The sequence below is a fragment of the Daucus carota genome, chromosome 4, assembly GCF_001625215.2.
Source record: "Daucus carota subsp. sativus chromosome 4, DH1 v3.0, whole genome shotgun sequence".
Lineage (NCBI taxonomy): Eukaryota > Viridiplantae > Streptophyta > Magnoliopsida > Apiales > Apiaceae > Daucus > Daucus carota.
The window spans coordinates 45,338,318-45,362,378 of NC_030384.2; the positions used below are offsets into that span (position 1 = coordinate 45,338,318).

Genomic DNA, 24,061 nt, shown 5'->3' on the forward strand with positions numbered 1-24,061 from the left:
AAAATCCATTATTTTATGAGATGAAAAAAGAACCATCAACATTTGAATACCATAAGATTTTAATAGATTTTAAACAATCTCAATTGAATATTATCAGATTTTAAAGCATAATTTAAAATCTCAATTGAATACCACCAAATTTTGTAGAATAATTTAAAATCTCAATTGAATATCTAATGATTTTAATGAATTTCAGACCATCCGAATCGAATACAATCGAATTTCAATACGAAAAAATGCTTTGAAATCTCAATCCAATACATCTTCTTAGTTCACACCTTCCTATTCTCGCGGTATTGTCTGATTTTTCATTCATTGCTAAATCCCTGGCCCCGTCTTTTCTCCTCTGTATATTTACGTCGACACATCACTCAACTCCCCGTAAATTTTATCCGCAAAAAAAAAACCTCCATGGCCTTCTCTCGCCTCTTCTCTTCATTGAAATCGTTAAACAAAAGCACCCTCAGAAACTCCTTGTTCCACACCCACAGGCCGCACCATCACATCAAAACCAACGTAATCAGTTCAGATAACAAGCAAACCCCAAACGTTTCCTGGCTAAGTTCGCTGCTCCCCGTCGCAATTGCTTTCTCGGCTGGATCATTCGCCTTCAAAACCCTAGACTCTCCCGCTCTTTGCGATTCCTCTAATCTACACGCCGAAAGGTATTCAATCACAAATTATTATAATTCAACACTACTCTCGTTCTTTAATTGACATTGCCTGGTGATTATTGTGTTTGTTTGTTGATTATGTTTAGTAGCGGTTTGAACTATGGGGGAAAAGACAGCACGGATTACGCGGTTAAAGGTTATCGCAGGAATATACCTCAACAGCTTATTGATGAATTGAAGGATATTTGTAAAGTAATGTTCCTTTGCCAATGAGTGTATATTGACTTACCGATTTTATCGGTTTTCATTCTGTACTCATCGGAGTTTATTTCACATTATTGCTTTGGTTTTTAGGATAACATGTCGATGGATTATAACGAAAGACACTTCCATGGAAAACCTCAAAACAGTTTTCACAAAGCAGTTAACATCCCTGACGTAGTTGTTTATCCCCGGTCAGATTCACTCTCTACGTCATTTTGTAGCTCTCGCACACAAGTTTACATCATTTATTTGGCACTGGCTTCTGTTGTCTTTGTTCCTTGATTGCACTGCTATTAGACCTGTCAATTCGTTCGTATCGTAAACTCTCATGTCGTGTACTCAAAGACCAAACATGAAACCGACCCATCTAGGGTTCGTGTACTTTCGTGTCGTTCTCGTGCATGTTTCGTGTCGTTCTCGTGCGTGTTTCGTGTCGTTCTCGTGCGTGTTTCGTGTAAAATATCCCCGGTCAGATTCACTCTCTATGTCATTTTGTAGCTCTCGCCTTGTGTGTTCTCCTTATATATTTGGCACTGGCATCTGTTGTCTTTGTTCTTTGATTGTACATCTACATGTGCTTCATATTTTAGAACATAGTATTAGAATTTGTTGACTGACTAGTAACATCATTATAAGGTCCGAAGTAGGTCAAATTTGTGCTATTACGATCACATATATATAGTATCATGGGACAGAGTCTTTCTTAATATTCTATTTTACAAGATTTCTTCGAAGTCAGACTCCTCATCCTGTTGTATTTACCTCCTCCTTGGTTTCTTCTTAGTAATTCCCTGACATTATTCTCCTCCACTTTCTCGTAAAAATGTTTAAATCTTTGTATGTAGGTCAGAAGAGGAAGTCTCCAAAATAGTCAAAACTTGTAATAAGCATAAGGTATGAAAACCTACCGATATCTTTACCGTCTTGGCCAATTTTAGTGGGCTGTGGAAATCAATTTAAATAGAGCTAACCAAATCATATTCGTTGTCTATTTCCAAACTTAATTTAGTGCCAAACAATGCGTTTGGTTATTAAGCCTGCTTGTCTATATCCTTCCAATGTTTATAAGCAGGTACCCATCATACCATACGGCGGAGCTACATCAATAGAGGGTCATACACTATCCCCTAGTGGAGGTGTTTGCATTGACATGACTCTAATGAAAGTAAGAGCCGATTTTTCTTATATAATTGCACATGACCCTAGTCCCTATGTTGTATCATTTATCATAGTTGTATTTGGGAAATCGTCGCCTTTTCTTAATTGTTTTGCAGCAATAATTTGAACTTGTAGAGTGTCAAAGCATTACATGTTGAGGATATGGATGTGGTTGTTGAGCCTGGGATTGGATGGATGGAACTCAATGAATATCTTGAGCCACATGGCCTATTCTTTCCTCTCGATCCTGGTTAGTGTTTATTTGTTTAGCTGGTCCTAACATTTTGATATTTGAAATGATTTTATAGTTATTTTGGTATTATGTTCCAAGTCGTCAAGTGCGGGGTATAAAGCTCTACAGTATACTTCATCTTGGGACCTAAACATTTGTTACTTTGTTTTTACTTACAGAGATAATGAAACAGAATAACATAATTTTGCAAACAAAATAAAGGATATACCCATTTATTGCAACTCAAGAATATTAGCACACTCTAGTTAGTTGAGTGCAATGATTTAGTGGCTCTCCTAATCGGGTCAAATACTTGTATCGCACTGTTGATACCAGCACCTGATGATCATGGATGTGAGGTGTGACATCCGGGTTAGACACATTGAGAGACTGATCTAATAATGACAGGATAATTAGTTGATTCTTTGTTATATACAGAAATTATATTAATCCCATATGGATATTTTATGTTGAATAGTTGCTTATTAACCTAAGAAGCATGGACTCGGATACGGGGACACTGGGATTCACCAATCATCCAAGAGTCATGGATACGGGACTCGGCAAAAAAATTATAGATATTCATAAAAAATTAGGATTTATATAACATTAAACAACTTCATTCATAATAGTAACAAAACTTTCTTTACAATAAGTGTAATCAAATATAAAATTCGTTTTGATGCATTTTCATGCCTATAAGAATGCCCATCTTCCTAGCTGAGAGAAAAGAGATGCAGAGAGAAGAGATGAGAGAGGTTGTGAACGAGATGCAGAGAAAATAGAAGAGAGAGGCTGTGAAAGAAGGTTATCTGCCTTTTTTAAGGAGGACCGACACCGTGTTCCCCCGCTGTCGCTCCCGTGTCGAAGGCGTGTCTACTGCTGTATGTGTGTTGACACGCCACATGGTGAGTCGGACACGTACTCAGCCGAGTCAGCGCCAAATCGGGGGAATATATAGTCGTGGCTATGTGGCAGAACTTTATTTTTTGAATTATCGCATGGCAGGGCCTGGAGCGACCATTGGTGGGATGTGTGCTACTCGTTGCTCTGGTTCTTTAGCAGTGAGGTATTTCATGTCTTCTATTATTTTTAGTGTTTTTCCATACTCGTCTTTGCAATCAGAAATGCCAAACTTTTGTAGAAAAGAAACATATCGACTTGTCAATAGTTTAAGTTTATGTTTATTTCTCTTTCCAATATTGATATAGAGGGGACTTAATCTTTAAATAATTATATTTTAGCATGCATAATTGCAATGAGAGTATTTTGACGTCACACAAGTGTTGAATACTTAATAGAGGCTCCTAATATTATTTTGTGTTTTGGACCACCCTGATGCATAAAGAACATAGCACTTGCACCATTGGTTCTGTATATACTGCATCACCATGATTTATCAGATAGTGAAAGCAGTGTTCACTATTATGTATGGTAATTTCTAAGCCCAAATCTTTAGGCACATTCTTAATATTAGGTGCAGAACAAACAACTTTAACGTGAAGTTTGGCCATGAAATGTAATATAAATAAGTGGATGCCTGATTTACCCTCCATTAAGTCTTGTTTATATGAAAAAGAATGTAGTCCTATGAGTTCACCTTGAGTTTAGATGTAGAAGTAAGTAGCATGTACTTGATTATATGACTCAACTTCTTTAGTAAGCTCTTATAAGCTGAAGAGTACTCTCTGTGTGTAAGTTAATATGGAATCGACTTTCTTAGGAACTTTTTGTTTAAATTTTATATTTGTATTATGAATAGAACTTTGAATGTCTGACTTTTTATATGTTTTTGGAATGCAGGTATGGTACTATGCGTGATAATGTCATTAATCTTAAGGTTGATTACCTCTATATGCAATACTAGAAAATTATTGAGTGATACTTGTATTTACTTGTTACTTTCTGTAATTCCAGGTAGTTCTAGCAGATGGAGATATAGCCAAAACAGGATCTCGAGCCAGGAAAAGTGCTGCTGGGTGGGTTCCTGATTTTTTACGTGACTTGTGACTTGTTGAATACATGCTTAGCAATATCTGGAATTTTGAATCATATGGGGCTCTTAGGGACAACATACATTTAATTGTAGCTGAGTTTATTTTTTTTTAAGAGAAATCATAGCAGCTTCAACTCTGAACTCTAATTTTAAAAGAATTCTTATCGCGCTCTTCTTTGCCTGCTGTTCTAGAATGTAATGCATGTCATTAGTAGGATACACAATTAATTATAGTATCTGGTTAACTATGTGCTAAATTGTTCCTAGCATTAGTGTTAGCTAACCTTCTTCTTTTAACTTTATCTCACAATTTCAGGTATGATCTGACACGACTGATGATCGGAAGTGAAGGCACCTTAGGGGTGATAACTGAAGTTACACTTCGTCTGCAAAAAATTCCACAATATTCAGTGGTAATTTACTTTGTATTTAGTTAATTTCATTTTCCATATGCAGTCAAACAGTTTTTAGCAGTTGTGGGGCCGGCTGATGTATTTTTTTTTGGGGGGGGGGGGGGGGGGGGGCTAGCTTGACTCAAAAAAAATCACAGATGATAAAAAACAATAACATACTTCTAGGTGCCATATTTTAAAATCTCATTATCATATCTTAGATGGTACCAGAGCTTTGATATAACAAGGCTTCTGAGCTTTGATTTAACAAGGCTTTGGAGCTCTGATGCCATCACACAATATATGCATATAGTGTATTAGGAAGAGACTAGAGAGAAATGAGTGTAGGACTTGGAAAAGAAGGGCAGAATCTGTGTCTAAACATTGTGTTACTTGTGTATATATATGTATCTGCTGTTTTCGCTTTTTGTTACAAGAGCAGTGGCCATTTTAATAGAATCACAGAACTTGGCCACTAGCTTTCTACAATACTGCTGCTCTAAAATTGATGTCAGGCTTCATCTTAACAATTTCACAGCTAGCACTAGATAGTGTAGTATGGCTTGCAACAATATATCTACCGCTTCATCTAACTAGAACCTATTTCCAAGTGTTTCATTTAAATTCTCAATCTAGTGTTCTCAATTGTATTTTTGATTGATAAAATATGTTAATTACTTGTTGCTTACAGTCATGTTCTGTTTACCATGTACAAAATTGCGGGATATGTGATACAGGTTGCAATGTGTAACTTTCCTACTATTAAGGATGCAGCAGATGTTGCTATCGCGACTATGAAGTGTGGCATACAGGTCTGATATGCGATTTAACATTTTGATTAGTATATAGTATATACTATATAGTTATATTGCTGTATCCTAAAATTTTGAATCTCATTTCATTTCTTAATTATTCTTAAATGGATATTTTGGTATTATTTCTCGGGACCAAAAGCAGGCAATTACTTTCTTTGGAATGCAAAGTCATAAAATGTCTCCAATTTCATTCTTTGGAATGCAAAGTTATAAACTGTCTCCCAACTCCTTATTCATTTCCTTTCATCTTTTCATCAGGTCTCAAGGGTAGAGCTGTTAGATGAGGTCCAGGTGAAAGCTATTAATGTTGCTAACAGCAAGGACTTGCCCGAGGTTCCAACTTTGATGTTTGAATTTGTAGGCACAGGTGGGAGTGGTTTCTCTTCTATAGCCGTCACTTTTCCCACAATATTGAAGTTAAATTCCAATGTCTTGTCCTTGCATGAGATAAGATAGGGTGTTCTTCACTCTTTCTCTAGATATGCCACAGACCGACTGTGTTCCCTGTTACGAAAGTAGCAAGGCATGTATATTGATTGGGCTGTCTATTAAATGACGTTTTCTATCTAATAGTTGCAGAATTAATTAGGAACTGATGCAATTAAAATGACAAAAAAGCTACCCAACGTAGTAAAGTTATGCAAAGCAGTCAGCTGAAACTATCAATTGCTACTTGTTGTGTAATTGATGATCTGGAACACAAGGAGACCAAAGTTTAAAAACACTGCCTGTCCAAAGGACATGGGACACCATAAAGAATTCTGAATTTGAATGTGAGTGTGAGATTATGAGTATAGAATACTGTTACAACGCACAAGAATTCACAGGAATCTAACCGGCTACCTTTTACAAGCTCCATATCTAAAAAGGCGAACGTGTACTTTTTCTGTCCATCTAACCAGCGTGTGGTGATTGTCACCAAACAATCTGACCTTCATGCATTAAATATTAGGTTTATAACTTAGCTTTGTCATCACAATAATACTTCGTATAGTATCTAAATGGCACACTTGCATACAGAGGATATTTTATACCCCATTACATGGTTATTCTGGATTGAAAATTCTGTCCTATTTTTATTAGGTCAGTAGAATTATCATCTCGCATATGAGTATTGTATCGATGGGAAGCTTTTGGCATTTGTCGTGTGATTTTGTTCATCCTTTAATAATAAATACTACAGCCAAGCTGTATACATGTTGTGATGAAATATAGATGTATTCCTTGTTTACTAACTTACTTTTATTTTATGATAAACAATAGAGGCATATGCACGCGAGCAGACATTGATAGTTCAAAAATTAGTGTCTGAGCACAATGGGTCTGATTTTGTGTTTGCTGAAGATACTGAAACGAAAAAGGAGCTTTGGAAGGTAAGTTTCGTAACTAATCATTTAGTTACCATCACATATAATTTATATGTTCAGCATTTATATGATATAAATGCTGAACATGAAATTTTGTGCTTGGTTGCGGTGTGGTTAATGATGACCTGTATATTGCAATTATAATGTCCTTTAGTATTCAAGTGAATTAATTATCTCTACAGGGCTAGGTTCCTCTTAGAACCACCTTAATATTAGAACCTTGTAACTATTTTATATGTTCTACTGCAGAACATGATACTTTTCTATAGTTTTTTTTTGAATACTTTTTCACATAATAATATTTTCTGAACATATTATAAGACTGAAATAAAAGGTTTTGTTATGTGGTGAAAAATTATATAAAAAAAGGTTATGTAATCTAGTGAACAACATTATTGTGTACCGCATTTATTCTATAATTTACAAATACATATACTATTGTGTACTGCAACAGAACCAAGTATATTAAGTATTGCAGCAGAACGGATAAATCTCAGTTGTTTATTATACAAAATCTGCAGTTGATATTGGTTCTGAGTTCAGAATTCAGATTTATTAGAAGGTTCTAATTTGAACCTGACCCTACTTATATAAGCAGGTTTACTAGCTATATTATGCTGATATATATTTTATATATCACCATTTCTTTTCTATCTTTTAAGATTTTCATGGAAACTTCTATTCACTGTGCTTCACTTCACACACGCAGATAAGGAAAGAGGCACTTTGGGCCTGCTTTGCAATGGCTCCTAATTGTGAAGCAATGATTTCGGTCAGTCCTATCTTAATTTACACTGGTCCTCTTAACACTAGTTTTCAATGTTAAATTATGTGTTCTCAGGACTGTGTAGACTGTAGTAGAGTAGCCTGACCCATTTTTCCATCGTATTCTGATAAGTTAGTAACATTATGATTATCAAGTCCATCTGGTGCTTGTTTTAATTCAATGTATAATCTTTCAATAAGTTTTAATAGGAACCTTTTGAGAAATTTCCATGAGTTGATGCAAGTTCCATCTTCTTATGGCCAAGATTACAGTTAAAAAGTGCAACTTCCACGGCTAGGGCTGGGCATGAAGCAATTGTATTCAATTATCACCTTTATCCTGTTATGCTTTTATAGAAAGAGTCGAGGCTGTCATTTAGCTGCCTCCATACCAAACCCGTGTTATAATCTGAATATGTATATTATTATTTATTCATAGTTTTATATAAATTTATTTATCCATAGTTGTTGAGATGAAATATCTTGAGACCAAAAGTTTTTAAATCTTGTCATACTGGCAAAAAGGGGATTTTACTTTTCAGGGTAACCTATTATGATTGTTTATCTTACTATTCTGGCAGCGGTATGACTGATAGTGTTTTTTTTGTTCTATACAGGATGTATGTGTTCCCTTGTCGCACCTAGCAGAATTAATATCGAAATCTAAAGAGGAGCTGGACGCTTCCCCACTGATGTGGTATGTTCTTTGGCAGTGATGCATATATATTTAGTTTATAAAGATTTCTACTAAGTTTATTGTGCATATATGCTTCTGCATGTTCCATTAAGAAGCAGGGGTGGCAACTTCGGGTAATAGATCGGGATGTCTTTACCTGATCCAGTTTTTGGGTCAACCCAAACCTGACCTGAACCCGAAACGGGTTGAAAATTTCAACCCAAACCCGACCTGTGCATTACCTGATCAACCCGAATTGACCCGAAATCTAATTAAAATTATTTTTTTATTATATAAAATTATTAAAATATAAACAATAATTTTAATGAGATTTTAAGTGGCTAAATTTGTTTAAATAATATATGACAAGTGTATGTAATTTGCTAATATATATTTATATATAATACAAAATATATTATGGAATTTTCTAATGTGTGCCCAAGGGCACACAATAAGCGCTAACTCCTATAAGTGTGATGCATTTTTACTGGCCTTTTAATCACAAAATATGGATAGACCCGTGCATTTACACCAAGTCCACCAAACTCATCAAATTTAGTGTTTATTGTGTGCCCTTGGGCACTCATTAGAAAGACCGATATATTATATGTAAAAATATTTCGGGTCAGGTTCGGGTACACCGGGTCAACCAGACCCCGACCCGAGTTTTTCAGGTAAAAAATTACCCAACCCAGACCCGACCCTAATTCGTATTATTTCGAGTCGTGGTCGTGTCGGAATTTGCCACCCTATCAAGAAGGTAAACAACTACTGGGTTTACATATTTCCATAGCTCTCTCATGCTGATCGTGTCTACTGTTTAACTGATCTTTGGATTTAGTATGGTTGTTGCTCATGCCGGTGATGGGAACTTCCACACTTTAATTATGTTTGACCCTAGCAAAGAGGAACAACGGAAGGAAGCTGAAAGACTGAACCATTGTATGGTTCATACTGCGTTGTCAATGGAAGGTAATATTCTCAGGTTTTGCATTAATATAATTCTGTACTCTGCGTCGCCTCTTTACTTGAACATACATGCACGTCCAGTGAAAATAGAGAGTGATATATACTGGGTAAAGACCTCAACAAAGATACAAACTTTGGAGGGAGGGAAAATGCAAAGCAAACTTCTTTCATATTGAGGATGACCAGTATATCAATCTGAAAAATGACCCTAAATTGAATAGCGAGTAGGAAGTGCAACTTTCTACTTTCAATTGGGAGCGCCTCTTGTTTATTTATATCCTTTTAGTACTTCCCTTTTTTTGACCAAACAAGCATTACTGAACGATGGCTTCCTTTCCTTGCCTATGCCCTACACTCCCTTTCTCTGTCTGTCATGTCATATTTTATATTTCCATTTTGCTGCAGATGCCTCGCATGTTATGTTATTAACGTAGAGGATTTCTATTGTTTTGTGATTATCAGGAACTTGTACCGGAGAACATGGTGTAGGTACCGGGAAAATGAAGGTACTGTAATCACATCATAACACAGAGCACAATGAGAAAAAATTAGCACCTACCTAATATTTCGAGAGAGATATATTGGCCTGTTTGGATTACCTTAAAAAGTTACTTTTCAGTATTTTTTACCTATTAGTAAAATGAAAATTAATCGTTGCACTTCGATCATCCACATCGATAGTTTATATCGACATTATGGAAACAACTGCTACATGTTGGTAGGTACTTGGTAGAGTCATAGAGATGCTCTTTCCCAGCTAAATGAGATGCTAGTTGAATATTTTGAAATTAGAACTTCGGGATTGGTACTTATATAAGGACAGAGGCCGAGTTTCAGTGGAGACATATAGTATGCAAAGTTCTTTTAGTTGGCCTTTCCCAAATTTTTCAATAAAATCTAGCTGATGTGAATAACAGTATCAAGGTCATTAGTTGTTCTTCTTAAAGAGTGAAGATGTTGTATACCATGTTCTACTTATTCACATTATGTTTTTTGGTAAAGATATTAAATTTTTGTTTGAAAGGATCTTGACATGATTTGGTTTTTAAGTTATTGTTTGTCTTTTTCGCTATAAATGATTTTACTGATGTTTTGTATAATTAACAGTACCTTGAGGAAGAACTTGGAATAGAGGCTTTAAGAACAATGAAGAGGATAAAAGATGCATTAGATCCCAATAACATCATGAATCCAGGAAAGGTCATTCCTCCTCATGTCTGTTTCTAGTGACGATACATCATCTTTGTCTACATCCACACAGGCCCACCCACATATATGCATTTATGGGTGTATGTTTAACACCTCTTCTCCCATGCCCCCATAGACTAGTCCTGTTCAATATATGTTTGATTACAACCAAAGATTTTTGTTTCCATAATACATTTCAATACAAATAGTTATACCAGCTTCCAACTAATTTACTGGTTGGATCTGTCAAAAAAATATTTTAAAAAAAAATCACTGGTTGGACAGATTTTATGGTTTGAATTATATGATGATGATAAATTGATCTTGTTCACAGGGATGTTTATGATTGTATCTTTGTTTTGAGTTTAAAATCCAAGTTTCATCATGTGCATAATAGAGTTCCAGCTGAAACCAGCTCCATGTTGCTCCTTAGTTACTACTATAATTAAATTTTGTAAATTGTTATGGTGGCTAACAAGTTGTTGTTGGAACTGTCTTTTGTTAAGCAAGAGCTTTATACCCTGATTGAAAGGATGCTTCTCGATTCCAAGTTATTGATCCAGTTTTTATCCACCATTGTAGTTTTATATTTGAATCGGCCGAGTATGCTATACATCGAGGAACTTGCTGTCCCACTATACATGCATCGGCCATTTGAGTAAGAAATAGAGAAAAACAGCTCCACTAGACCAAATACAGAGAATGTAGAAGACTGTATATAGTATATACCATCACTCAACAGTCAACAATACACCTCCAATATAATACATCCTCTTTGTTTCTTTCCATTTCACCTTTTGTTTCTTTCCATTTCACCTATAGCATCCCTGAGGTAAGGAAACTCTAAGTTGACTAAATACAACGCGAGTTCAGCTACAAGCAGATATTCAATTAGATCGCAACGAATGATAAGTCGCACACATTCTTCCATCGACTTGCATGGCTCTTCTTTAGGGTCAAACTCTTGGCTGCTTTGTCCCATCCCTTTTGAATTTGCAAAGAAAATCATTCCATTGTTAATATTGTTGGAGTCTGCGTCTGAGAAAAAACATTATGCATGACTAAAAGCGATATAGGTAGAACAATATTTTTTAATTATCCTCACTAGTCCGAAATATTTTCACTAGATTTAGCTTCAATGTGACAAATTCCGGTAATTTAGAAATGGTCGTGTTTCTAGTATATGCAAGTGCCGAGACCAAATCGTTGTAGATATACATCCTTATCGTCCCTGGCCAAATTTTTAAATAATCACGACTCGAACGTGGCCTTTAATTCTGATTGCAATTTTTCCAATGGTCGTTATACAATACTTTACATCTCCGGATAAGCATGGCCTCCTCAACTTGTATAAAACTTGTATCAATTTTCACATGGGTGGTGACTGGCGACCCCGAAAGTAACATTTGTAATTAAACAACTCCATTAAGCAAACTTAATATGACTTTAGGGTAGCGTATTTACTTTTAAGCAAATGTAAAATAATATCTAATCCAATCTAAAGTCACCATTGTTACCTAATTGACCGCTGATAGGGGAAGCAGAGGCTGCTCAGTTTTTTAGATTAGCACTACTGTAACATCTTGCTCTGTAATTAGTAACGTCATGATAATTGACAGGCACCTAAGCAGTAATTAAATAATTAAATCCATCCGCTTTATTTATTCCCGAATTTATGTGTATTCCGGTTTTTGCTTAAAAGTTTGATTTCTAGAATACGATGAATTATTTTTATAAATAAAATCAGGGAGAGAGATTTAGTGCTAGACTTTTTCCAAGGAAGGTGCTTAAAACTATTCTCATCCGCTTAATGTTTGAGGGTCTGGATAAGAATTATTTTTAAAAAAAGCTAATGTTTTTAACACTTGTCATTATATTCATGCGTGAGTTTGACTAGTGAAAATAGATAGATAAGAATCCACTGTTGTGTGTGCGGGCTGTGCAATCTAATGGAAACATATTAAAACTCCACATTCTCCACCTCTGAAATATTTATATTAATCTATATCTATATATAAAAAAATAAATCCTGTTCTTGTCAATATACTTTCATTTTATAATATACTGTCTGTTTACATGAGTAACGATGGATGCAATTAGGGGTGAGCAAAAAACCGAATTCAAACCGAAACCGTAACCGAAACCGGTGAAAACCGATAAAAACCGAACCGCCTAAAACCGAACCGATCCGAAACCGAAAATTTAAAAACCGAACCGATTATAACGGTTGCGGTTCCGGTTTTAGGCCAAAACCGAACCGCAAAAATCCGAACCGAACCGATTATTAAAATAAATATTATTTATATGTATATTACACATAATTTATATAAATATTTATATATAACATATAAATGTGATGAACAAAGTAAAATGGAGACGGGGGAGGTTACTAGGAAGTGGGGTTGAAATGTGCTGAGGTTGTTTCGTTAAAATTGTTTTATCCGAACTAGTTCTTCCACCGAGCACTTTCTTTTAGTATCACTACAATTGAGTCGCTAATCTACTTCCATCATGATCCCCACATAATATATAAGTTTCATTTGTAATATGATCTTGTTTAAATCCGATAATATAATAATGTGGTTCGTTATTAAATTTGAAGTATATATCGAACCAACATAAGTTATCTACTAATTTAATTTGAAAGTATGTTTCTTATTTTTATTTATTGCGGTTCTAAAACCGAAACCGAACCGTTTGAAACCGAACCGAGGTTTTTTGAAACCGAAACCGATCCGACGGTTCGGTTGCGGTTGCGGTTTTCAATTTTAAAAACCGAACACTTGCGGTTCCGGTTGCGGTTTTACCCTAAAACCGCACCGATCCGCACCGTGCTCTCCCCTAGATGCAACAAAGGTGGCAGCCGAGATTTCATGCAACTCCGGGCACACAATTTAAGGTGCTTCGAATTTAATCGGCAGAGAGTTTAATTTTTCTAGAAAGAGACAATATAATGGTGGGGCAAAAATGAAATCGGAAGGACCCTTTTGTGATATGTTCCAAGTCAATATAAACAATGAATCCAACTTTTAAATGTAAAGATAACGATTAAGACATGTAGTGGGCTAAGCAGAAAGTAGAACAGTGTTGCTAACTTTACATGACTTTGTCCTATTCGAATTTGTCGATGAGAGTTATCCTTGTACTGCCTTCACGTTTATGTATTCACCAAATTTGTGTCAATTTTTCATCTGATTTTGTCACTTACTCGCTCAGGGGCCAATATCAGTTACCAATATGGATGCAATGACACGTTTAAAACGATGTAATATCAGACAACATTGTATAAAGGTGTACCTGCAGTCCTCAACAATGATAGAGATTCTAGTCGAAAAATTACAAACGGCAATTTTAGATTGCAGATATATCATATGTGTGTACCAGTATCCTGTTAGTCTCTCTTGTAGATTTTAGATACGGACTTATCGTTTTGGTGAATATGCGTGTTACAGGATACCCTGGCCTGCTTAGGAACCTGACGACTAGCTCCATAACAGACTTACATTATAAGTAGATGACCTCATTCTTGGTTTTGTTAGTCTGGAGAAAGGGACGAGCAGCTGCTTAGTTCTGGCAATCTAATGGATCTACAGTCCAATACAAACAGTTTGAAACTGATTTTTAACGATTTCATGTAATATATTAGTTGTGAAATCCAGCTAATGTTAAAAACGGAGTAGTTATACAACGACTAATCACATTAAACTACCATAATTTAACTCATATTGAATAACTGCTTTGCTTTCGTGTCCATATTTAAATACGAGAATATCGTAGGTGACACAAAATCGAACCCGAGTCTCCCGTAGTCCCGTGAGTTTAAACTCTTATAACATGTCTCGATGTGTTGAGAGGAGAACTTACCAGAATAATATTATATTCTAACACTTCTATTGCAGTGAATCTGTTAAAAAGTAGACGGTAAAAGAAGAGCAGGTCTGAACTCTCCCTGTATAAATAGAGGAGGCAGCTTGTAGGTTTACACACAACTTAAAAGAGAAAAATGGGCACTCTTCCTTGTGTAGTAGAAGATTGTCATGGTGTCATCCAGCTATACAGCGACGGTTTCGTTAACCGGTTAGATGACAGCCTAATGAACTTCAACATTACCCTCCAAGACGATGGCTCTGTCGTCTGGCAAGACTCTGTGTTCGACGAGAGACACGGTCTCTGTCTGCGCCTCTATAAGCCTGTCTCCGCCACAAAAACCTCCAAACTCCCTATTGTATACTACCTCCACGGTGGCGGGTTTTGTTTAGGCTCTCGCACGTGGCCTAACTGCCATAACAGCTGCCTGCGCCTCTCTGCGGCTCTCCAGGCAGTGGTTGTGGCGCCTGACTACCGCCTGGCTCCAGAATATAGGCTTCCAGCTGCAATAGATGACTCTGTTACGGTCCTGGAGTGGCTCAGAGATCAAGCGAAGTGTAAGAGTCTTGATGAGGCCTTCCTTGACTGCGCTGACTTTGATCGGGTTTATGTCCTTGGGGACTCGTCCGGGGGGAACTTGGCGCATCATTTGGCGGTCCAGTTCGGGCCTGGATCAGTTGAGTTGAGTCCTGTTCGCGTAAGAGGGTACGTTCTGTTGGCGCCATTTTTTGGAGGGACTAAGAGGACTAAGTCGGAGGCAGAGGGTGAGCCGGAGCCAATCTTGAATTTGGAGTCTCTGGACAGGTAATTCAACGTTTACACAAATCATGCCACTAAATTTTTCACAATTTGGTAGGAAACTTCGAATTATCTGAGGATCATGGCCGAATTTTAATTAAAAAAGGAGAAATTATTTTGCCTTTCTTTAAACCTAAAGTTTCTGTCCCTCTCCCTCTGATACCTTAAGATTTTAAGAGAGCCGGATATTTCTATGATTCTATCTAACACAGTAGAGCGAGGCGATCTGGTATGATTTTCGACCACACGCATGCACTGTGGCTATGCATGTGATGATGTGATAAGTGTAAAGTTTGAGGGGTATAGTTGAGAAGAGGTAGCTATCGAACCAGATATAGACAGCAGAGCAGAGTCTTAGAAACAAACAAACCAGTAATATCTTGGACCTCATTATTGCCTAAACTTTTTTCACTATCATTCTCCTTTTCAAATTCCCCAAAAGGTCAAGAATTGACATTATGACATGCATGCATATCTGTGAATGATAGAGATATCAATTCATAATCAGAAATACAATCATAATATACAATTACTAATACAATTGAGATCTGACAGGTTCTGGAGGCTATCACTACCAGCAGGGAAAAACGCAGACCATCCATTTGCAAATCCCTTCGGGCCTGCAAGCCTGGATCTGGAACGAGTCGAGCTGGATCCTATACTTGTGATAGCTGGAGGCAAGGAGCTGATGAAAGACAGGATCAAGGAGTATGCAATGAGGTTAAAGGGTATGGGAAAGAATGTTGATTATGTTGAGTTTGAAGGAAAGCAACATGGTTTCTTCACTGAGGACCCATACTCTGAAGTTTCTGATCAGTTGCTGCAACTCATCACCAAGTTTATGCACAACAATTAGTACTGTAATCCTGAAAACCAATTGTAGGGTGCTTTTTTAGTTTTAGTGCTTGATAGATTTTGTGTTTTCGATCAAGTTAAATGGTTCCTTTGTTTCGGATCAAGTTAAATTTAGAGTTGGAATAAAAAAAATAGCATATATGTGTGATGAAACACTGCATGTGTGTTGATAGTATGTATTAGTGGATTTAAGTATGAAGCTAGTAAATTTTAATGGATTGGCAGTTTGGACTTTGGTGTATTACCTTTGCAGTTTAATTTTTAGGAAATCAATGTATCCACGCAGGATTACAAGTCACTACAAAATTATAAAAAGGGAAAAAGTAATATAAACGTGAACTTATAAATTTTAATAATATAGTAGTTTGAATTTTTGAATTTTAATATGCTAAATTAAATATTTTCTTCAAGAAATAGAAAATTAATTTACAAAATATAAGTATAATAAAATAATTTTTTTGATTATATTTATTTAATATTATTATACTATATTTTAGTAATAGAAAATCAAAATAAAAATTATCAGAGGGTATTTAACTCCCTATTCATTACGATCCATATCATTCTACAGATATTTTAACTAGTACCAAATTATAGGACGGTCACTAATTTTTATTTTTAAATAGCAATAAGGTGTTTAAATTTTAAAAAAAAACAACAAACTTAGATGGTCAAGCAGCATTGATAATATTTTTATAAAAATAAAATCCCACTTTTAAAATATAATAACTAAAAGATAATAATTATGACAACTTATTTTACATAACTGTCATTCACAATTTTTACACGATAAAATATGATTTTAGTGGTTTATTTTGCGACTTTGTTACCGTTTTGAATTGAATCACTAATTCGTTTCTCCCTTAAAATGAAATTAATTCAATTTAACTTTTATCGAAAAATAAGATTCCGCTTTCAGACTACTACTACGGACTACCTATCGTGTTCTGTATAGAACCCAATTATGTGATGAATCATTTGCTTACATGAACAAGAATCAGAAGCAATATGTTCATCTTGGGGAGTTTGTTTAACAGGTATGTTTATTGATTATCTACTTGTTTATGTATCTATATCTTGCAATTGATTATGACCCTTCTTGCAGCAATATAATAATATATGTATAGAAATTGTATGCATATTAGTGTTTGATGATGTTAGAACTGAATCTTGGATGTGAGGACTGTTGTGTACTTTAATTACAAACGGGTGTAAAAGCTCTACTTTCTTCTTTTCCACACAAGAAAGAAAGAAACTTTCTTCGAAAAATTGGGGTCAGAGGCATTCATAATTAGGTGAAATTTAGAGTGGTAATAAATTGTGTACAGTTTTATCAAGCTATTCCAATTATATTACTGATTTGTTCAGCCTCTTTTTTTTTTTTTTTTATATTTAAAGTTGGATATGGTGTCATTTGGAGTTTACATTATTAAAGTTAGTGATGGATCAAGAGATGAGCTATACAAAAATGTATTTGCTAGGTTACTTGTTAATGTCATGAGGTAATATTTAATTTTCAGGGAAAAAATGACCTTATTGATAAGAAGATCACGTATAGGCATGGACGAATACCGAGGTCATCATATTCAGTAGCACGGATAGAGAAAGTAGACAAGCTCATTACCATGGTTGCTGGATCTTTAGACGTCATAGATTTTCCAAGGTATGTTTTTTAGTTTTTCTGCTGCTTTCGGAATTTGCTCCACTGCTTTCTGTAAGATTATATGCTTCCTGCCAGTCTGACCCTCTGATATTTGATAGCATGGAAGAATTTAATTACAAGTTTGGGACAGAATGGTGGAGAGCCTGGCACCGTCGCCTTTGGGGTAAGTGACTTTGGCTTTCTTTACGTTTTTAGTATATTTTGGGAGTAATAGAATTTAGCTGGTAGTTCGAATGCTTCCTTTATTGGTACTTATCCTAAGGACCTGAAGTTTAATATTGGTAACGTCTAGATCTTTGTACCCCTGAAAAAAATAGACAAATTAACAGTCTGTGATTTTACAGAGTTACAATCTTTTTGTGAAACATCAGCGGGTACTGCTTATGATTGTTTTTGTTTAATATCAGCAAACTGTTGCACTACACTGGTTGCTCGTATAATTAGTAGTAGGGCAGCTTTTTAAGAATTAAATATCGATAATTTGATATTATGTGAGCATTAGCAAAAGAAACTTCAAATAAAATAGATTGGATATGATGATCTTAGTAATATGGTACCCTGTCAGAGGGAAGACAAAATCTAAGGTCATCATAAGAAAGTAAACACTATATGCTCATATAAGCTAAAATCATTTCATGTCAGAGACCGTGTGAGCCCACATCTTGTATAAAAGCACACACGTTGACTGATACAATTATTGCACCAACCTCGCCGTTGATTTATATTTCTTCACTAGTATTCGTCTCTTGCAAGTGCTATAGTTTACATTTGAGGAAGCTGATTATTTTTTGGAATTGTATATCCTAGCCTGATTTTGGGTAGACCAAATTAAAAAATCTAAGATATCGGAATAAAAACACTAAGACAAAAATAAAATTGAACAAAAAATTATACTTTTTAATCATGGAGATATTTCATAAAGTTCCAAACGAATAAACTAAATAACACACATAAAATTATTTCGCACCGTTATATAAAATAATTGACTTAAAGAATATAATAATTTAATGATATAGGTAATATTAACTTTTATAAATATTATCATCAAATAATACAACAGTAATAGACTTTATCACAAAATTAATAAGATAAATTATATTTTTAATAAATAGCTAAAACAATAAGAATTTTAAATTAATTTATCTCGGATTGTGTTTCACACTATCTTGTGTTCATTATATTTTAATTGGCATTTTCTAAAGCATTTGTCCTAAAAACTATTTTTCTCATATTTAAAATTTAAAATATCACACTTTTTATGTAGGGTTCCTCAATGTTCTCTATTTTTTTAGGATTTCCTCACTTTCATTATTTTCTATAATTTCCTCATCTTCGTCTGAAGTTCATTACTAACAAATCTCTGATCATCATCACGATCTATATTTCCTACATGATCAACTATTTTTGGGTTTTCTCTTGGAATAAAATTTCCAAACATTGTATCACCGTCACATATATGAAACTTTGTAGTCTTACTACAAAATCAAGAAATCTCGGAATAATCACCAAACTTCCGTTTACCTCTTCTCCCAATAATCACCTAGTCTCCTCTCACAATGATAAAGTAACAAATAATAAGAGATGATCAAGTAGAGTTTTGATCCGGTCAGGTGCAAAATCATAATTTAACACTATCCATGTTTTCTATCAAGGAGTTAGTAATGTAGCAATTTTGTAATATCATTTGATCTGTGAAAAAAAAATCCACAGTACTGCCCTTCTCTGTGGTAAAAACCTGGAATAGATTCAAAATCTTTTCTGAAAGTATTTGTCCCGTACTTCATCACGTGTCTTGAGATGTGATGGTTGTAACTTGCCCTGACAATCGACCATGACATCTAAATGAATAGTAAATTTTTAATATTCTTGTGATAATTTAATAGAAATAACGGAGGATAATTAAGAGGGGTCGTGTAAGTTGAGACGAAGAAAGAATGTATATTTGATATTTATTTATCAATGGCATTTGATCGAACTAACCCCCAACTGCTGTTCTTGCTGTATTTTGGATGGAAATATGATTGAGTGATGCCACGTGAGATTATTAACTCTTGAAATTGCCACAAAATGTTTCAAAGTTAACAATTTTGTAGTAATCAACATTTTTCACTTTGATATGTATTAAGTATTAACCAATCTATGAGACTCACTGCTTAGATTTCTAATATCAAGAGTTTATGGAAAAAAATCCCTATATAAAAATCAATTAAAGGGGCACTAATTTTTTTTTATTTTCCTTTTATTGTTTACTCCGTCCGTCCCAGCCAATAGTATACATTGGGGGACGGGGGGCACGGATTTTAATGCTTCAATATAATATAGTTCTGTACCTTATTTTTAAGATTTTTTTTTTGTATAAAAGTATAACATTTATATTTTTATACAAAAAAAGAAATTTTTAAAAATAAATTGTGAAACTATGTTTTATAAGAGCCTTAAAAAGCTTGTAGAGCAGTGAAAAAGAAACGTATACAATTGAATGGGACGGAGGGAGTATTAGATTTAGATTATTTTTTAGGACCCGGCGAGGGTAGCATTATGTTGTTTTGTAAAGACCGTGTCCAAACATAACAAAAGGGCCTTCAAAACTTTTTATGAATCGGTAGACACTAATCAGGACGAGTACAACATCGTATGTGCAGTAAAGCGGCCGCAGCGATTTGAACCAAGCCACGGTGAATCTAAGAAGTCCAACCACCATTGCTTAATTCCGAACTTTAAAGGTCATATCAACTCTCTCTTGCATCTGATGTGTTAGATGTTGCATCTATTGTATTCGATCTAGTTAAGACTAATAATTATGTGAATTTATGTTTTTATGGTGATTTATTATGTAATCTTTGTTCAAGATTAACGGAGCATTCAATGTGTTCTTCACTACGATCTACTATTGGCAGAATTAAGAATTATAGGCGATAACTTAGAAGTTAGAACCCTAGATCTGAATTTGTTTATTTCTTTACAGTAGCTTGGCATTTAGAGATAAAAGTTTTGAAGATGCCATTTGGCAACAGAGTTCACCGTTTAATATGTTAAGCTACTTTGTATTGTGATTGAGTGTCTAAACAAGTTGTGTCCAAGGTCGTGAAGATGCAAAATTTATGTTGAAACTAAGTGAATAATTGAGTTGAACTATCGTTTTTTTATTATTAAAAATTAAAAGTCAAGCATCCTCGCGACCTCCCCGTTTTTGTTCCCCAAGCCCATAGCACAATACACATTGGACCTACAACCTTGTCACCGCGACTGGTCAGCCAAAAGGGGCTAGCAACCAATATAGCTATAGGTTTATTACTATTCACCCATCCTTACAAAGGCATTCATCGATGTAGGATGTCAAAGACACCTCAACTTATTGGATCGACATCATCGTGAAGCTCACAAAAACACTAGCAAATATTTGGCAGTGTGCAAGAAAGAACCTCATTCCAGATCGGCGCTGGTACCACTTATAGTGCTTCAAGCCGACAACCCAATGTATACCAGACCGTTCAACAACCCACACAAGTTTGCCCAAAGGAGCTAGTAATTTTAGTATACATTATTAGTTGTTGACTTGTCCCAAACAAAATGCATAGCCATACTGGCTCCCAAGTAAACACCCTTTCAATTCGATACTTAACTGGCTATTGTGGTAAGACAGAAATTAAGATAGTTTTGGATTTGAAGAGGAACCTTATTAAACCAGTGGTGGTCAGCACTGAGCGCATTGCTATAATGTTTCTCAGCTACCGTGAAATTTTGAAGATCGACTGGATCAGAAGTCCAAGTTTACTATTAACTAGAAACAATAAAAATAGAGTAATGAGAACTAAGATTGATAACAATGGAGATCTACTTGGAGTTTAGACACTCATGCTAAGTAGCTATTTTCTCGACTGGTGTTTTTTTTGTATATGAGCATCTGGTCGGTTTTCATATCTCCTATATTATGTTTAATTGATCTTGAACACTTCCTCTTTCACAGAATCATTTCTTCTTCTGCAACTATGCCTAAAAGGCCTAGGCTCACGGTTTTTGATAAAGACCTGAAACCTGCACAGAGAACCATTCCTGACACTTCACTTCTACATAATTTAGGGAATCACCTCTCAGTGTATGCTAGAGCGGGACGGGTGAGGCATATTGCATTATTATTCTTCATGTCCATCACTTATCTTTTTTTTATGTAGAAACATAATTGTTGGTCTTCTAACATGTAGGGGCCCCCTACGCAAAATCTTAATTGTCGAGGTGCGTGGCGTACTGCATTAAAGCTGTATCGTGTCTCACATTACAAGTACAAGGAACTTTTTATTGCCGCTGGTTTTGGAGATTTTCTCGAGATCGAACCGGTGGACCTTCCAGTAGCTTACAGTTTGGCTTTGATGGAGAGGTGGTTCAGCGAGACCAACACCCTACACTTACCCTGTGGTGAGATTGGTCCAACTCCTGTGGACTGGACCATGGTTACTGGCCTGCGTTTTGGAGGTAAATGCATTGGAGTCAACACCAACTTCTCGATGGATAGAGCCCTGTATCTTCTTGGAAAACCGAATGCTAAAAAGAACAGTAAGATCCTCTTGAGTGCGATAATACCCAAGGAGGATGAGGTGCAGGAAGACCCGCTAGATGATGACACAAAGGAAAAAGTTTTCCGTCGTTTGTTCCTTTATGTTGTTAGCAGTTGTTTCTTTAGCAACGACCATTCGACAATTAGTCATAAGCTCGTAGAGTGTCTGGAAAGAGTAGATGAAGCGGGAAATTATGATTGGGGAGCAATCACATTTTCAGCCTTTCTTAGTGGAATGAGAAGAAAGGTCACTGCAGAGACAGGAGCTTTTACAGCATTCTGGCAGTTTCTTACGGTACATGTTGTCTTTGGACTGTATCATCTGTGGTTCTTTTTGATCAATGATAATATATTGTATGTCAATTTCATTTTATTTTCTTGCTCCAGTATTGGGCTTTTGAGTATTTGGATATAAATCGTCCAAAGGCTCGTCGAGGCAATGTCTTTCCGAGGGCAAAGCGCTGGATTTGTCCAGAAACATCTACCGAGAATGCGAATCCACACTTCTTTGGTCCACAGTTTATTGCTTGCCGCTGTCAACTGAACTATGTTGAGGAGTCCCAGGTTGGTCTAACCATTTCTCATCTGGTATCTGGTTTTTACCTGTTCTTTTTCTAAATATCTGGTGTTTACTTCTGCTATATGTTTCTCTATATTTTCTTCTTCTTTTTCAGGTTACCTGGGTACCTTACCCTGAAAAATGTTACCCACCTGCCATGCTGCCCACTATCAAGCTCGCAAAGAAAAGGATCCCATTTCGGAGCATTGAAACCTGGGAATACTATCTCGGGGAGAGATGTCTACGGCAGTTGAGTTCCCCTCGTCAAGTTCCCAAAGATCCTCCACAGATTATGCATGGAACAGGGGAAGGTCAGAATGATGTTAAATGGAAGGGGATTCCAGCTGAAGATCTAGTTGATCGGAGTCTTGAATACCCGTCTTGGTTTGCAAATGCATCAATTGGGAGAATCCTTAACGTGAACCCATTTCTTGGTGGACTTAACCTTGCAGAGAAGCTTTTAAGCCAGTGGATGGTGGGTTATACATATATATATATGTATGTGTGTGTGTGTGTGTGTGTGTGTGTGTGTGTGTGTGTGTGTGAAGTTATCATATGCTTGTTTGAATCAGTCTTTTTGGCTTATTATTTTGTTTTTTTAGGAGAAGCACCAGCCTGATTTGATCCCTATCAGTCAAGCTGAATATATCAAAATGAAAGAGGACCGTAATGCTTTGGAAGAAGAGTGTGCAAAGCTTCGAGAAGAGCTGGTAAGATTTCAATCCTTCTTTGTATTTACTGTTCTAGTGTTGTAACATTAACCCTTGTTCCTTGAAAAGTATGGTCTGAAGAAAGTTACGGTTATACCTTTCAGTCTCGAGCTAAAGAAGCTAAATCTTCCCAAGGTTAGGCGTATCTCTGAACAAGCTTTGGCTACTTTCTCTTGGTTTCTAGCTATCTACTATGTTCCAGAGGTTTGATGTCCTTGATGACCGTTACTCAAAGATTTCATTCCATGTAATGTTTAGAACTTGAATCCTTATATGTGAGGGGCCTTGTTTTACAACTCGAAGCCCCATAGTGTAATATTGGAGCCTTTGGTATTTTTGCAGCTACTCAAGTATATTTCAGCTACATCTTATATACAGTAGTTTATCAATCTGATTTTAGTGCCATATGTTTAATGAGAGGAAGAATCAATACTAAATATACTTAAAAAGTATGTATATAAATCATAGTTACTTTATAATTTTTTTACACTAATTTTTTCCCAAATAATATGAATATTTAGTTTCAAAAAACTAACTTTATTAATTCTCAAACGACCGCTTAATTTCATTTAAAGCAAAACTATTTCAAAAGGAAAATAATCGTCATCTCCCCCTCTGCCC

The 24,061-nt window shown here is 35.7% G+C and overlaps 3 protein-coding genes across 9 annotated transcripts; all 3 read left to right on the forward strand.

Moving 5' to 3' along the window:
- Positions 1 to 306: 306 nt before the first annotated feature.
- Positions 307 to 10,767, forward strand: LOC108218459 (D-lactate dehydrogenase [cytochrome], mitochondrial). 2 transcript variants are annotated; one of them, XM_017391391.2, is made up of 18 exons: positions 307 to 665; positions 761 to 866; positions 969 to 1,069; positions 1,724 to 1,772; positions 1,951 to 2,043; positions 2,172 to 2,286; positions 3,277 to 3,337; positions 4,072 to 4,108; positions 4,186 to 4,247; positions 4,581 to 4,677; positions 5,394 to 5,468; positions 5,730 to 5,838; positions 6,735 to 6,844; positions 7,548 to 7,610; positions 8,221 to 8,300; positions 9,121 to 9,251; positions 9,711 to 9,754; positions 10,356 to 10,767. In XM_017391391.2, exons 1-18 carry the CDS (start codon positions 412 to 414, stop codon positions 10,473 to 10,475), a joined length of 1,707 nt encoding a protein of 568 aa, XP_017246880.1. In that variant the 5' UTR covers positions 307 to 411; the 3' UTR covers positions 10,476 to 10,767. The 2 variants fall into 2 exon arrangements, with proteins under 2 accessions (XP_017246880.1, XP_017246881.1); XM_017391392.2 differs by having other exon boundaries at positions 308 to 665; positions 764 to 866.
- A 3,635-nt stretch (positions 10,768 to 14,402) lies between these two features.
- On the forward strand, positions 14,403 to 16,197 carry LOC108216659 (carboxylesterase 15). Its single transcript, XM_017389485.2, has 2 exons — positions 14,403 to 15,107; positions 15,657 to 16,197. Exons 1-2 carry the CDS (start codon positions 14,440 to 14,442, stop codon positions 15,955 to 15,957), a joined length of 969 nt encoding a protein of 322 aa, XP_017244974.1. The 5' UTR covers positions 14,403 to 14,439; the 3' UTR covers positions 15,958 to 16,197.
- A 641-nt stretch (positions 16,198 to 16,838) lies between these two features.
- Positions 16,839 to 23,839, forward strand: LOC108215755 (protein MAIN-LIKE 1). 6 transcript variants are annotated; one of them, XM_017388320.2, is made up of 11 exons: positions 16,839 to 16,993; positions 17,477 to 17,619; positions 17,718 to 17,782; positions 20,262 to 20,342; positions 20,952 to 21,096; positions 21,587 to 21,734; positions 21,822 to 22,466; positions 22,559 to 22,735; positions 22,846 to 23,205; positions 23,333 to 23,440; positions 23,545 to 23,839. In XM_017388320.2, the coding sequence occupies exons 2-11, from the start codon at positions 17,582 to 17,584 to the stop codon at positions 23,578 to 23,580; spliced, it is 1,803 nt and encodes a 600-aa protein (XP_017243809.1). In that variant the 5' UTR covers positions 16,839 to 16,993; positions 17,477 to 17,581; the 3' UTR covers positions 23,581 to 23,839. The 6 variants fall into 6 exon arrangements, with proteins under 6 accessions (XP_017243809.1, XP_063947593.1, XP_063947591.1 ...); XM_064091520.1 differs by lacking the exon at positions 16,839 to 16,993 and adding an exon at positions 17,249 to 17,266; XM_064091523.1 differs by lacking the exon at positions 20,952 to 21,096.
- Positions 23,840 to 24,061: the final 222 nt, after the last annotated feature.